General features: G+C 36.4%; 1 protein-coding gene across 4 annotated transcripts in view; it reads left to right on the top strand.

Moving 5' to 3' along the window:
• syt1a (synaptotagmin Ia) overlaps window positions 1-14,458 on the top strand; it is a 310,170-nt gene that overhangs the window by 243,774 nt on the left and 51,938 nt on the right. For all 4 annotated transcript variants that reach the window (XM_088647276.1, XM_088647277.1, XM_088647275.1 and 1 more), the window contains one exon: window positions 10,011-10,192. In XM_088647276.1, the coding sequence (XP_088503402.1) occupies window positions 10,011-10,192 (182 nt within the window). The remainder of the gene's footprint in view (window positions 1-10,010; window positions 10,193-14,458) is intronic.

Below are 14,458 nucleotides of genomic sequence, written 5' to 3'. Positions count from 1 at the left end.
ACAGTAGTTATTCTGTACATCACACATCAGTATTATTCCAACGTACTGTATACTATGTGTTGACCATACATTAATTTGCACAAAACGCACAAAATTAATGTTGTTATTATGCATGACATGTTACTAGGCACAATATGGGGTTCTCCATTTGTCCTGTAAGGATAGACAATGGACTTTTAACTTGTGTGTTAATATGCAAAAACAAAAAAGAATATTGTTATTTTTGCATTTGCATCTAAGGTAATAGTGATAAGAAATCATTCTTGATGGTTTGTTGAATTGTCAATGAACCTGGTAGCACCAAATCCATTACAGAGCAAAATAGTAATAATATAAGTTTAACTTCACATTCTTCTATGCTAATTTACTTGAAATAATGTGGCAGGCATGAAATACTGTATCTGATATCTGGTGCTGAATTATGTTAGGGCCTGCAGAATGAAATACCTAAAATACATGAGATTGTGACAGAATGCAGTTGGGGTCTTATCTGTTTCTCTGCATAATCATTTAAAATGAGTGCTTGCCAGATAAGATTTTTTTAATATACTAACAGCACGAGTATGCATTCATTTCAGGATTTACAGAGTACAGAGCTTTAAAGAAACCTAACACTCTTACCTTCATATAAGTATTATTATGAAAAATCTTTTTTTCTATCAAGTGCACTGGCATTTCATTGAAAACATGCAACATCAGAAATCCATTTTCCTGATTAACATTTGTCACTAACAGGGTTGATCAATAGGGTGTCTACTGTGAAAGTCCCAGGCTACTGTTGGAAGCAATATAAGCTATACTGTACTTTCTATGACATGCTTTGCACCAGGTTGTAGAAGCTGTCTTCTGGTATTCTGTCCCATCTGGTCTGTCCTAGATGCTACAAGTCATCTCAGCTCATCCCGTGAATGTTAAATGCGTCTTAAGTCTGGCAGGAAAGGCATCAGCAGCATAATTATCACATTCTCATCTCCCAAGACATCATTGTGACACTATCAGGATGAGGGAATGCAGTACACTGCCAAATGTCAGGGTGTCAGGATAAGTGAGGCCATCAGTTGGGGAGTGAATGGACAATCTGGCCCATCTACACCAACTTATTTGGTAACTTTTTAAGAATGTTAAATATCTGCCAGTTTTCTAGGTACAAGAAATGAAACAAACCTGAAATCAAGAATAGCAGCAGATGTAAACGTCAATAACAGCAGAATGTTTGCTAAATAGGACATTGCTGTCATGCTTCCCATACATATTACATACAGTACTGTAGTCGTATGATCTTCTACTCATGTTGTACGCATGTTGTATTCTTACATTAATGATAAAGCAACTCGAGTCAAAACAGCATTTATGTGTACATCAGTATTTTTCCTCCATAGATTTACAGTATATAAGTGTTTATCTCCTATGGCACTGATGGATCTGGAAATCCATCACAATTCATGTAGTGATTCCTATTAGCCTTGGCTCTGAGGTCTGCATGCCATTTCTTCACAGCGAGGTGATTTTCCTGAAGTGTGTTGCAGGGTTCACTGAGCTCATACTCTCTGCATTCTCTGGCCTTTGACTCAAGTGGCTCTTGCTCCCCCTGTGCCTTCCTGTTTCTTTCTAATTTCACCGATTCCTCTCGTTCTCCAAGACTCATGGCTTCCCAGATTGTGGCCTGTCATTGATGGACTGTGTTTGGCAACGGCTTCCTGCAAGTTAGAAATATCCATTTCTGAATACTTCAGATAGCAATCAACAGTGCATTGGCTTAGTCCAGCCTTCAACATACTGATGACAAATAAGCATTGTTGTCTTGATAAGTGGGGCATATTGGTTCCTTTCTGTGTTTTTCTTTCCTGATTTTTCACTAGGCCTGACATTCATCAGGTTAATTCACCTTATCATCTGAACCAGATGAATTCTCTCACTAGAGAGATGATTTGGTGTTTATATAACAAAGTCACAAAAATGTATGACATTAGTCATGAATGATCAATTAATCAAAATAATTCCAGAAATATTTATGGAATTTCCAAAATCTGTATGCTTCATATACAGTAACTGTATTTACTGTAAATATATACCTTGGCTTTAAAATATATGTCAATGTGAGTAGTTGTATACAAACATTTGACCTGATACAGAACAGTGCAAAGTATATGGAACTATCACATGTTTAATCTGTACGTTTCTATAATCTAAAATATTCAAATTTATATTTTTATATATTGAATTATTTTTTTCATGACTGTGCATGGTTTCATGAACTTTTATGCATATAAAAAAATACAATTTTGTGTGTTTTCAGGTTTTAGTTTTACACTTTGAAATTGGATTATGATTTTCTGCAGTACGAATATCAGGTGACAATGTTCCTCATGTTTCTGAAGAATGCTGTTTAAATGGTTTACAGAGGAAGTGCTTCAAGATATTTCTTTCTTTACCCTTAAAAGAAACATAAATTCCCAGTTGCTAAGAGGTAGTCAGTTTTTTGTGAGCGTAGTCATAATTAACCTTCTGAATAGCAGGTCTGCTGTTGTCTCCTGTGATCATTATTTCCACTACATTTGGCTGTATGAGGCTAAATGATCCCACTCTGGTTCTTTTAGCCATTCTCTGATGCACTTCACCAACATCAAAACAGCTTTGTAATTTGTGTTTTGTTTCAAGGGGAGCTTTTTAGCTCCTTTGTTTTGAAAGCACAATGTTTTACTGTTGGCAAGCAGCTTTTAAAACCTTTTCAGACGCTAGAATTAAACGAATTTCTGTTTGCCAATACCTGACCTCACACAGTGTAATAAATGTACTGTAGTCATTTTTTAAACAGTCTGTGTGGCAGGTATCTCCTAAAAGTGCCAAAGCTCTGTAAAACTAAAGGAAAGCCATTAATATTCACTAATGTACAGTACGTGCAACCCTTTTCATATGAAAAGTTTCAAAGCCTAGTAGGCCTGTCTACCTTATTTGTTTGTTAGTAGCTGATTGATCTGAAGATTTCACCCAGCTATTTATTGAAAGAACCCATTGGTTTAGACAACATACTATAGCAAAAAAGCGTGATCCCCACAAACAAAAACCATTTGTGCAAAAAAGAGTGCCCGCTGTTCTCATTGTTCAATATGCTTTCATATAATTTTCGTTGGTTCATGTTTCACTATTGATTTTGAAGGAGTCCATTGGTTTGACTTTGTCATATCTTTGAGGATTATGAATACTTGAATCAGGTTCCCTAGTAGTTCAATCCTTTAGGCTGTCACTGCAGGGCATTCCTTTATGCCCAGTGCATCTGGTGGCTCTTCTCTGTAATGATTCCATAGCAGCAATAAATAAGTAGTGGTCTAATTTTAACATAGAAAATTTAGTAACAGTATCCTCTAATAATATCGTACAGTTTTAATATAACAACTCTATTTATGTCAATTCTACACTTATTTTTACACTTAATTCTGTTTTTTTATTTCCTTTGCAGCTTCTACAGTGCTTTTTATCCCACTTTTTTATTATCTTCTAACTTTGCTATCTTTCTAGCTATACCAGATTCTAGACAAGTGATATAAAGTAGGAACTGTAGTGATCCTAATACAGGTCCCTGTGGTATGCCAGGAATTTAATCACCCCAGTTTGAACATTTATTCCATGTATTTAGTCTCTGTTTTCTATGCGTTGACCTGTTCTCAATTCAAATACATGCTTTTCCTTCTGCCTACTGCCTGCAGTTTGAAAATTAAGCTTTTTTGATGAACTTTATCAAATGTCATGGTTCTCACAACTCTGTTTTCTGTCTCACACAGAATGATTTTCTTTCTTTACACATAAGTTCCTAATTCTGATTGTATACGTTTGAATTAGAATTAAAATCAGACTTTGGTCTATAACATCTTCCAAACACTATGCATTTTAAATGAATTTTTATCACTTGTGTTTTACAGAGATTCTGAAATTCTTGGTTCACCTAAGTTAGGGTTCTTTGCATTAACACTCTTTATGATGTGTTGTGGCACACCTCACTCTTCAATCTCTCCTCCTTCTCCAGAACACTGTCTATTCACTAATGCTGTATTCTCCTTATCACTCTCTATTTGATGTGTTTCTGTAATACCAATTGCCAATTGACAATCATTATTGTCTGCCAACGAAGATGTTTTATCTTGTTTATTTTCTCTAGTAGTCCTAGCATTTAGGTATAAGCACATAATAAACTAGTATTTTAATGTTTTATTTAGATTCTATAGCAGGTGTACTGTATCCTTCTTTTAAATTCTTGCTTAGGTGCTTTTGAATTTCTCTGTGATTTAATTGTGTACCATGTCTTTAGAAAATATTATCCAAAGACATCATTTTTTACTTTGCGGTTGTTCATTACTTCCTTAACATACAGTACTATACTGTATGTGTTTATGATGCAGTTCTTACTTAATGTTACATTTTAGTCTCCCTAAGGATCAATGTAAAGACAATATATAAAAAAAAACTTTTTGATTTTAGTTACTACAGTAAAATATCCTCAAAGAAAGAACAATTTCTACATCATATTTATTCTGTTTAGGTGTTTAGATTGTCATAGAACTTTAAACTAAGAAGCATAATGAGCCACATTTAATAATAAATGTCACAGTTGCTGCTTAAAGGGTTGTTAGGTAGTATATAGATACCCTGCCGCATCAGAACTGTGTGTGGGATTCTCATTAGCTTTATCTGCTATCAATTGTTTGCTCATTGTGCAGTTAAAAAAATGGTTTTAAGCCTTTTCCACAGTCTGAAAACAAAGATATAGAGTATGCACGCTGAGCTTAATTCTAGGGTATTTGCCTGCCAGTTTGAGAATGACTGTTTTCCATTGCTGTCCAATCATAAGTTAGTAAGGTAGGCTTCATCCCTGATTCATTTATACAGTACCTCTGCCTTAGTATTCTGCAGCTTTGTTCCAGGTCCAGTTTAAACCACTGAAGAGCAGCCGGCTTCATGGTCCTTTGTTTCTTTTATGATTTTATGTAAAATGCCATTCAAAAGAAATTCTGAGTGCCTGCTTATTTCCCATCTCTTCTGGGACAGTGTCATTCTCATTTCCCACAAAGCAGACACTTGATGCTTCAGCTAAAAGGGATGTCTGGTGTTAGTGGGTTTGGAGATAGTGACTGACAGGTGTACTCACAGGCACACACAGCACAGACTTCTTTCTCACTGTTAAGGGTCTCTCTTACAATCTGAAACTGCATTAGATTCAAAATGATGTGCTTCCAGGTGGCTTTCATCTACGGTACGTTACACTCATGTATACTGTACTTGTATCATTTCTGGATCAGTCAAGTCCATTAGTCAACAGTGACTGGGATCCTCCGAGTGGTTCTGCACAATTGACTGAACGCTGCTAGAGTTCGGTGGGCTTAAAAGAGCTAGACCATCCATAGCTGTCTGCACCACTGCCCCTTTGACATGGTGGGGGCTTATAAACTAGAAGTTTTATCAATGAACTTCACTTTTGGTACAACGATTAGATCAAAAGTATCATAGATAAATGCATTCAAAATTTTTGGAAGCTTTTATGGAGTACAGGGGTACTAACCCCCACCAAACATACCTTTGTTGAGCCTATCAAAAAACTCTAAGCTCTTTTTTTTCAATGAAGGAAAGCAGAAGATATAAAGGCTGTATGATTCAAATGGGTAGATGGCACTATCATTCAATTCCTGCTACTATAATAGGTGCTGCTGATAGAAAAGAACATGTTTTGTACTTGGCAGAAAATTGAAAAATCTTTATTGGAAGTCATTGCTTAAGCTGGTGACATTGGTTGGTTTTTGTCAAATCCATTGAAGGAGTTCATTTAGTTGTTAAACTGTTCTTAATGTCCTGCTTTTAAAAAAATCGTTATTTTTTAAAGCGTGTGCAGTCGTTAAATCTGCTTCCATTGATTAAACTATCTTCAGTGAGCTGTGCTGGATTTTCCCCTTCAACATTTTTGCTCTCTTTGCCCTAGAAAGTAGCTACTATTCCTGTACAGCTCAACAATAATTACACAAGGACTGAAAAAGGACACGTCTACCTTTTTCATTTTTAGGGCTTAGCCAGCTGTCTAATTGAGCTACATCCTTTTGATGAGCAAACAGAGATGCCTCAAAATATAGGATGTTTACAGGCTGATGAATAAAATAATTTTAAATAAATTAATGTATAAAAAATCAATATTCTAGGCATTCTGCTTACTTATCTCTTACTGAATTTTAATGTATGTTTTAATTCATTAAAAAAAATCTGTGGCTCCTTCTTTTCTCTCATTGTCCTTATCTCCTGAGGTACAGTAAGTCATCAGTAACCTAGATCTCTGGCTATGTTCAGTATTTCTTTTCCTGTGCTGAGCTCACTGGAGGAGGACCATATTGTGACAACAAGTGGAGTAGTTCAAAAATATAATCAAACATTTTTCCAGTCAACTGCTAGAGCAATTTATATGTGTGAAATATATCTCACGGCTTCTGTGTTTAGAACCAACCTTTTTTATTCTGTAATGAACTTGTCTGCAAACTTGCTCAAATCCAATGCACCTCAGAGAAATACCTATAACAGATATAAGTATGGAAGTGGTGTGATACATTTAAAACATTTTTAATTACATGTGTCTAGAAAACACTGCAAAATAATGTTTTTGTCCCCTCAAATGACTGTATCGTGAAAAAGGTTGCCCATGGAATAGTGAAGTTAGATCCACCAGTGTCCACCTGAGGATGCATTATTCAGTATTCTGAATCAGAATAAAGAATGTACAGTAGGAAGCCATGAAGGAAACAAATGTTGTTTACATTGATACAGAATAAACTGCATGGAACATTCCCATGGCCCCATGTGTAAATCAACCAAATTTTATCACTAAATATTTTTTTTTCATTTTACAATTACTTGAACAGGCCAGCTAACATTCTAAGCACCCTGTTGATTTGTGATTACTTATTACCTTTTATTGTTCCACATGGTAAATTTGCTTTTCGGGTACTGTATGTACTGTAACACAATACACAAAATATTTAACACAACATGAACCCATTAACAAATAAGAGACTTGCATGTATGATGAGAAAGAAAAAATAAAGTAAAATACGCAATCCATTTTCCAAATTAAGCAGATTAATAGTCATGGGAATAAAAGATAACTTAGTTCTATGGCATTTGAATCTAGTCTATATTGAAGCCCAGATGGAAGGAGTTCAAATACACAGTGCAAGGGGTGGTCATGACAGTCGATGATTTTACTGGCCTTCCACACTATTTGTTTGACATAGATGTCTGACAGCTGTAGCTGTCATCCACCAATAATTTTGCTGGCTACTATCCTGCTGAGTCTGTTTTGATTGAGTGTGTTAAGATTACCAAACCAGGCTGCCTCAATGAATGTTAAGACAGGTTCAAAATAAGTTCTGTAGACTAAAATTATTTTTGTAGTACACACTCCAGTGGAGGTTTCTCAGGAAGCACTAAGAAAAAAAGTTTTTTCTTCTTACATACTGTATGTCATCTGTGTTTTCCTTGAAGGTTAGCTTCTAATCAACAATAGTGCCTAGATATTGTATTTGTAATTGTTGACAATTTCAATTTCCTGCTCCTCAGTGACTATTGGTTTTGCAGCAGGTGGTTGCTTTCTGTAATCAATGATCATGTCTTTTGTTTTTGACACATTAAGTTGAAGGAAAAAATTGTTACTTCATTCAATAAAATAATATATTACAGGCCCATGATCAGTGTGTTAATCTTGGAGAAGACTGACAATGACAGAGTCATCAGCAAACTTACTGATGTGTCTGTTCTCAAAAGGGCTCCCACAGCTGTCTGTACAGTATAAAGAAATGTATAGAATAGTGGACAGCACACAGCCCTGAGGAAACCAAGCAGAAGAACAAAGCTGCTCTGATATAAGACCATTTACCCTTACTCTTTGTGATCTGGTGTTCAAAAGGTCTAAGATCCAACCCACAATATTAAAGTCTAGATCAAAATTGAGAGTAATCTATTCACTAACAATTTTGCATGAATGGTGTTAAAGGCTGATGAGAAATCTATAAATAAAAGTCTGGTGTGTGTCTTAAGATCTTCTAGATGTGAATATAAGAGTTTTATTAATGTGAGGCTAGCATCTTCAACTCCTCTTTTAGCCCTGGAGGAAAATTGCATGAGATGCAGTAGGTGCTCTGTCTGGTTGAGCACATGCCTTGTAGGAATTTTCCTAAATGATTTCATTACTAAAGAGGTCAATGCCACTGGTCTGAAATCATTTAACATCTTGGGGGAATTGTGTTTTGCAACTGGTATAATTGTTCCCTGTTTCCAAATTTTGAGGTTCTGCTGTTCTGCTTTCTTCTAATTCAAAGATATTTGAAAATATAATGAAATATAGTACTGAACAGCACAGCACTTGACTTCAGTGCCTGCCCACTGATGTTATCAGGTCCAAGACTTTTTCTGACTTGTTTTTTTTAAAACATTTCAAATTGTTGTGTATCAAATTCAACCTTGGTGAAAGCAGTGAGCTTTTCTCCAAGTTCCCTGATTTTTCCATTACAGTCAAGCTTGTCGAATCTAACGTAAATACTATGTAGCTCATCAGCAAGATTGTGTTTAATTTGTAGCTTTTGTAGTGGTAATAGTTGTCAAAATGCCACCACCAAAGACAAATGATACCCTAGAGGGCTGAATAATCAATGCACAACTAACATGCTATGAAAAAGAGTGTCTGTATTGTAATAGTCTTCAAACAGACTGTCCAGGGAAGCATAAGAAAGGTTAACAGAATGCCTAGATGTATTGTGAAAATACATCACAATTTGTCAATGTAAATTGACAAAATATGTTAGAAAACCTTGCAATGCATTAGTAAGACATAATTTAGAATATTGTGTTCAGTGTTCCTTTTCACAAAAAGAAGATTGCAAACAGAAGATTGCTGTCCTGGAAGTTTCAAAGAAAAGTGACCCATTAATGGCTGGTCTAATATACAGGAACTATGTCTCTTCTCGCTTAAACAGAAAAGATTACGAGAAAATGTATTCACGTTTTCAAATTCCTTGATGCCTCCAGTACAGACAAACCAAGGGTTTACACATACATTTCAAAGGGAGACACTTTAATCACTTAGAACAGGAGACACAAAAAGTCATGAGGTATGGAATAAAATACCCCTTCAAGCTGTTCAAACTGACATTCTAGGTTCTTTTCAAACAGCAGCAGAACAAGATTTTAGGATGATATGACTAATTGCAATTGCTTGTAACCATCCTACTTTGCATCTACAACAATGAATGTAGCATTGCTGTCACGATCGTTACTCCTCCTCTTAAGGGCGCTCCAGCCCTTTCTCGTTTTCCCCCATTGATTACACCTGTTCCTTTGCCCAGCCCCTCTTTAGTTCCACCTTTAAAGCCAGACGCAGGCGTTTGCCCGGCACTTCTCATTGAATCCCGTTTCGTGAGAGCCCGGGGTCCTGCTGCGTCTGGCTCCGTTATGGTTTTAGTTTCCTGTTCCTGATTCCCTGTCCCGCCGGTCCCGGCCCTGTTCTGGTTTTTAAATTACTTGGGATGGATCCCTTGGTTTTGGACTCTGCCTCCCATTTTGGATTTCCCTTTTGGATTTATTCTTGGATTGTTTGCCCCGGACTCACTTCCCCTGGACACCTGCTCACCTCGGACACGCCCCCCTGTCTCCTGACCTACTCCTGCATGATATTTTTCCCTATTGTTTCTTCACCTTCCAGATCGTGTCATCCGCATAGGGTCCTGAAAGAACTGTTCCTGACAATTGCAACATTTAGACCAATTACCTCAAATAATCCGGGAGAGATTCCCAAAATTAGACCGGGTCTATTTAGAATGAGAATGTCGCAGGTGATTGAGGGACAGGAGTTGTGAGTAGTGGTAACAAATGTAAACACCATCTTATTTCATTGTAAACATGCTGTATGCTGTACATAATAGAATGCCTTGACCTTGATGTCTGTTTGAATGTTCAGTTTCCAACTCTGTCTTTTTTCTTGTTTGCAGTGCCATCGTGGGCCATAATAGCCATAGCCATAGTTGCTGTCCTGCTGGTTCTTACGTGCTGCTTCTGCATCTGTAAGAAGTGTTTGTTCAAGAAAAAGAACAAGAAGAAAGGCAAAGAAAAGGGTGGAAAAAATGCTATTAACATGAAAGATGTCAAAGATCCAGGCAAAAATACAAAGGAGGTAAAAACATTCTATTCCTGTTCTCGGTAACATTGTTTGACTAGTGCTGATTTTTTTATATTAACCTGTTTTTTAATACACATTTTACAAGCTTCTGTAGGCTGTATACTGTGCAGTATGGCCTACGGAAGGGCCATATACGATCATCATTTTAAGAATATGTTCATGTACTGTATTTCAAAAATTTCTGTGATCTAAATAATATTGTATCTTACTTTTCTTTTTTATATTTTCTCGTGTCTTTAACTCGCTACTCTCACTGGTGAACTTTTCAGGCTTGGACCTTATGTAAAGAAATGTTCCCTATCACATATTAGTGCTTTCCCTTGATTGTATTTACAAGAGTAAAAGATGTACAATCAGATCAAAAATGAATTAATGATGTGCGTAAAGCCCATTTATGGAAAGTGAGAACTAGAGCTAAGTGCAATTCAAATGAGAAAAGATTAGCAACATTTTCTGCATTAACATACTGTATATAAACTTTACGATTTGCACACCACTGTTGTTTCATCAGTACTTGTAACAAAATATATTTTGAATCCCATGTATTGTTGTTGCCTCTGATTTCTTGTCATATCTTCAGTTAAATTTCTACAGTATCTCAGCACCTGCAGATATGATGGGGGATCCCCATCTGTTCCTGTGGAGACTTTTGATCTGAAGAAAATGTTATGGCACGGGTGTCCAGTCCTGATCCTGGAAGGCCGGTGTGTCTGCAGGTTTTCAATCCACTCAGCTCTTGATAGTTTGCACCTGCTGGTTACTGGTTTAGCTGTACCAATTCAACAGCTTCTTCCAGCTCTTCAGGTGCTGCTGCTATAAAGAGCACTTACAAACCTGCAGAGTCACTGGCCTTCCAGGGCCAGGATTGGTCCTGACAGTTCCTTTGTAAGAGTGTCTTAAACTTGAGTACATTTTTGGATGTACAGGTATCTAGATTGTGCGATATGTATATTGTACACCACTAAGCTAATAGTAAAAATTTGAGTCACTTAGGGCTTGTTTGTGAAGACAAGAGATCCCGAAAGTATGTGGAATAAACCCTCCCTATATGTCTTAATACAGTACCTACTGTATACTGTATTTGTTGTACTTAAACATTACTTCCGTCTTTATCCCAGTAAATCCCAAAGGACTGGAACAAAATTAAGGGAAAAGATAGCAGTTCCCCTTTGTTATATAGGGGAAAAGGGAAAAGAAATATGTGAAAACAGAAGGAATTGTGTTTGAAAAAGAAATGTCTAACAATTTGTAATACACTATCGATAGCCAACAACAAAAAGGCCATATTCTAAAAGTCATCTTCACAAGCCCAATAATCCATATTCTTTTTTATTCAGATGTGGCACTTGCTCTATGGGATGTAGTTGGCACTGTTTGAGAAATAACAAGCCACAAAATGGAACACAAAATGCTAGGAATACAGTTGCACACATTATGTAAGGTTTTGACTGCTGTCATGTTTAGTATTAGCCAGTTGTATGAGTAGCCCTTAGTATTTTACCAGAAGCTGGGTTACACATAATGCCATGTGAAGTCTGAATACCATGAAAATGTCCTTTCTTCAGTGTATGTTGTTTCACCCTTGACTTTTATTACAGTGACAATTTCCAATAGCTGCACAACTGTTTCTGACAGTTTGGACATGTTTGTTTTGTTTAAACATTGCAATGAAGTACACTATGTTTGAACCTACTGTTCACCTGTGTTTAAGTGTAAAGCTACACTTTTCACAGGGACTTTTGGAAACCAGTTTCATTCCAGTTGGGAAGCACTGTTCTGTATGTTCTTTGGTTCTGCTCAAAGAATGGTTGTACTCATATGTGTTATAATATTAAGTGTGGTATTAACCTGGAGAAATGACTGAAGTTAATTACATTAAGTAGCAAATTAATTGAGCCTTTCCTTTCAGTGAAAGAGGACGTTTTATTTTTTATGGACACTTTAATCTACTCCCAACTCACTCCTTATCATTTCTTTTTTTTTTTGAACTGCACATGTATCAGAAGGGCTTACATTAACATTCTACTGAGAGCACAAATAAAAAAATCCAGGCAGTGAAAAGGGGCATTGGTTCTGAAACTGTTTTGTGAGTTTTTTGGCACTATGTGGAGCTGTGTGATTGTGTTGTAATAATTTGATGAAAAATATGAGAACTTGTTGCATTATTAACCTGCCCCAACACTGCAGCCTGCTAAGGAAATTTACAGTTAGCATATTTTCAGAAATTTAGATTTTCACAAAAGCTATTTTTGCTATTCTATTTATGTACTGCATTTAATGCAGAGTATACGTTTTTTTGGCAAACCAGTATGTACAATGAGAAATTTCCATCCAAAAAAGAACTTTGTGAAGTGCAGTGGAAAATACAAGTTTTTATGTTTAATTCAATAATGTCTCTTCTTTTTTGTTATAACATGTTAAGGTGTAATTCAATTTTACTTGGAAAAAAACTATTCATATATCCTCTGTAAATTAAACATTCAGTTCACTTTTTTTCTGTTTAAAAGATTTACAGCATAAATTGACTTTTAGAATTGTTCCTTGAACTCCTTACATCCACTGTAGCTGAGATGGTCGAACTTCTCCTACATTTGAGACTGCAAGCCCTCCATCACCCTGTATTTACATACACAAAAGCAAATTTACTAACAAAAAAGTAAAATAACTTGTGGAGAAAGTCTTTTATTTTTGTGTCCAAGGGCGTGTTCAAGATTCTAGTTCAAGTAGACTTCATTTGGTCCACATTATTTCTAAACGGATTATTACTAGTAACGGTTGGTGGTGTATCTCAGTATTTCTCTCTAATATAAAGGCAACAACGCATACCCACAGGCAAATAATTAAAAATAGGATATACTGTAGGCTACCTGGCAAATCAGACCCATAATCCGTGGCACTCAAGGAGTCATTTCTCATGGTATGCCCAGATTACTGTGTTAATACTTGTGTGTGGTTGTTTTAATTTTTGTTTCTTCCTTCTATGTCCTCCTTATCTGTGTTGTGTCTGATGACTGTTCTGGATTGCCAATGGCGGTAGGTTTTTGCTTGCTGTTGGACCTTCTTAGCCTGCTGCTCTCTAACGTATAGCTTCCTGACAGCAGTTTCTCCTCAGTAAAAACATATGTATAATTATATATACTCTACAAACATGCTTATATATGTATAAATATACATATATAACAGTGACACGCTTCAAAAAGGATGAACCAAATTGATCCTCTCTCCTTATAGAAACTGTAGAAGTTTACTTTGCTGTGAAGGTCTGATCTTTTTGTACAGAAAAGGACCAGCTGAGACAGTATACTGCAAACTCGTTAACATTTAACAACGGGAAATAGCTATGAATTTACTGTTTCAGTGAGAGATGTAGAAGTATTTATGATTAATATGTAGTAAGAAGATACAATATCAGTAATATGCAGGAAGAGAATTCTTCCATTCCTGAGATGAAACAGAGCCTGTTATTTAAGATACTGTCTCAATTTTCTTAGTTTGGCATTTTGCTTGAGGCAGTATAATAAACAACCAAAGGCATTTGACTTCAGTTTGGTACTTCTTCAACTACAAAGATTAAAAGAGTTCATACTTGAGTGTCCATGCGGACAGTGCTTATTAATAGCTGGTTCTGTGCTGGATGGCGTGGTATGAAACAGTACTCCGTTAAAGCTGAGTAGCATCTAAAATCCACTGGGACAATTAGAACAGAGAACCTTGACGAGGGATTAGTTTGTAAAGCCACTGACAGCTTAAGCAGATTTTGTTCTTAATAATTTTATCTTTTACTTCTGCCCCTTGCTGTATATTCACCATGTGCCACTCAACTAATTTGTCCAAGCACCCTTCCCTGGAATGAATTGGCACAAATAGTTGTACAAGCAGACAGAGAGAGAGAGACGTAAAACTCTCACACAGGGGTGATAGTAACCATTTCTTTTTTTATCAAAACATCAATTTTGTTCAGCCTTTGCTTTCACTCCAGCAGCCTGGAATTAAGACAAAAAGAAGCGTATATGTCTTCCCTGTAACGAAACCTTCTGCTGGCATGATGCTTACAGCTTTCATACTCATGGTAACACATGCAGCTGAGGTCTAAGACATTGCAATTCTACTGTATTACAACTGCCATCTGGGGAAAACATTACTTTAAGCACCCTTTTGTAGTAAGAGAAGGCACTGCATGCCTGACCAATATCTAACATTTCATGAACTCTTTGGAACTGATTTAGCTTAGTGATAGGTAGTTTTAACTGCATGCTTTCT

Source organism: Lepisosteus platostomus, chromosome 9 (assembly GCF_059453375.1).
Source record: "Lepisosteus platostomus isolate fLepPlt1 chromosome 9, fLepPlt1.hap1, whole genome shotgun sequence".
Classification (NCBI taxonomy): domain Eukaryota; kingdom Metazoa; phylum Chordata; class Actinopteri; order Semionotiformes; family Lepisosteidae; genus Lepisosteus; species Lepisosteus platostomus.
Note: the sequence above shows the minus strand (reverse complement) of the source record. Positions and strands in the feature narration are given on the sequence as shown.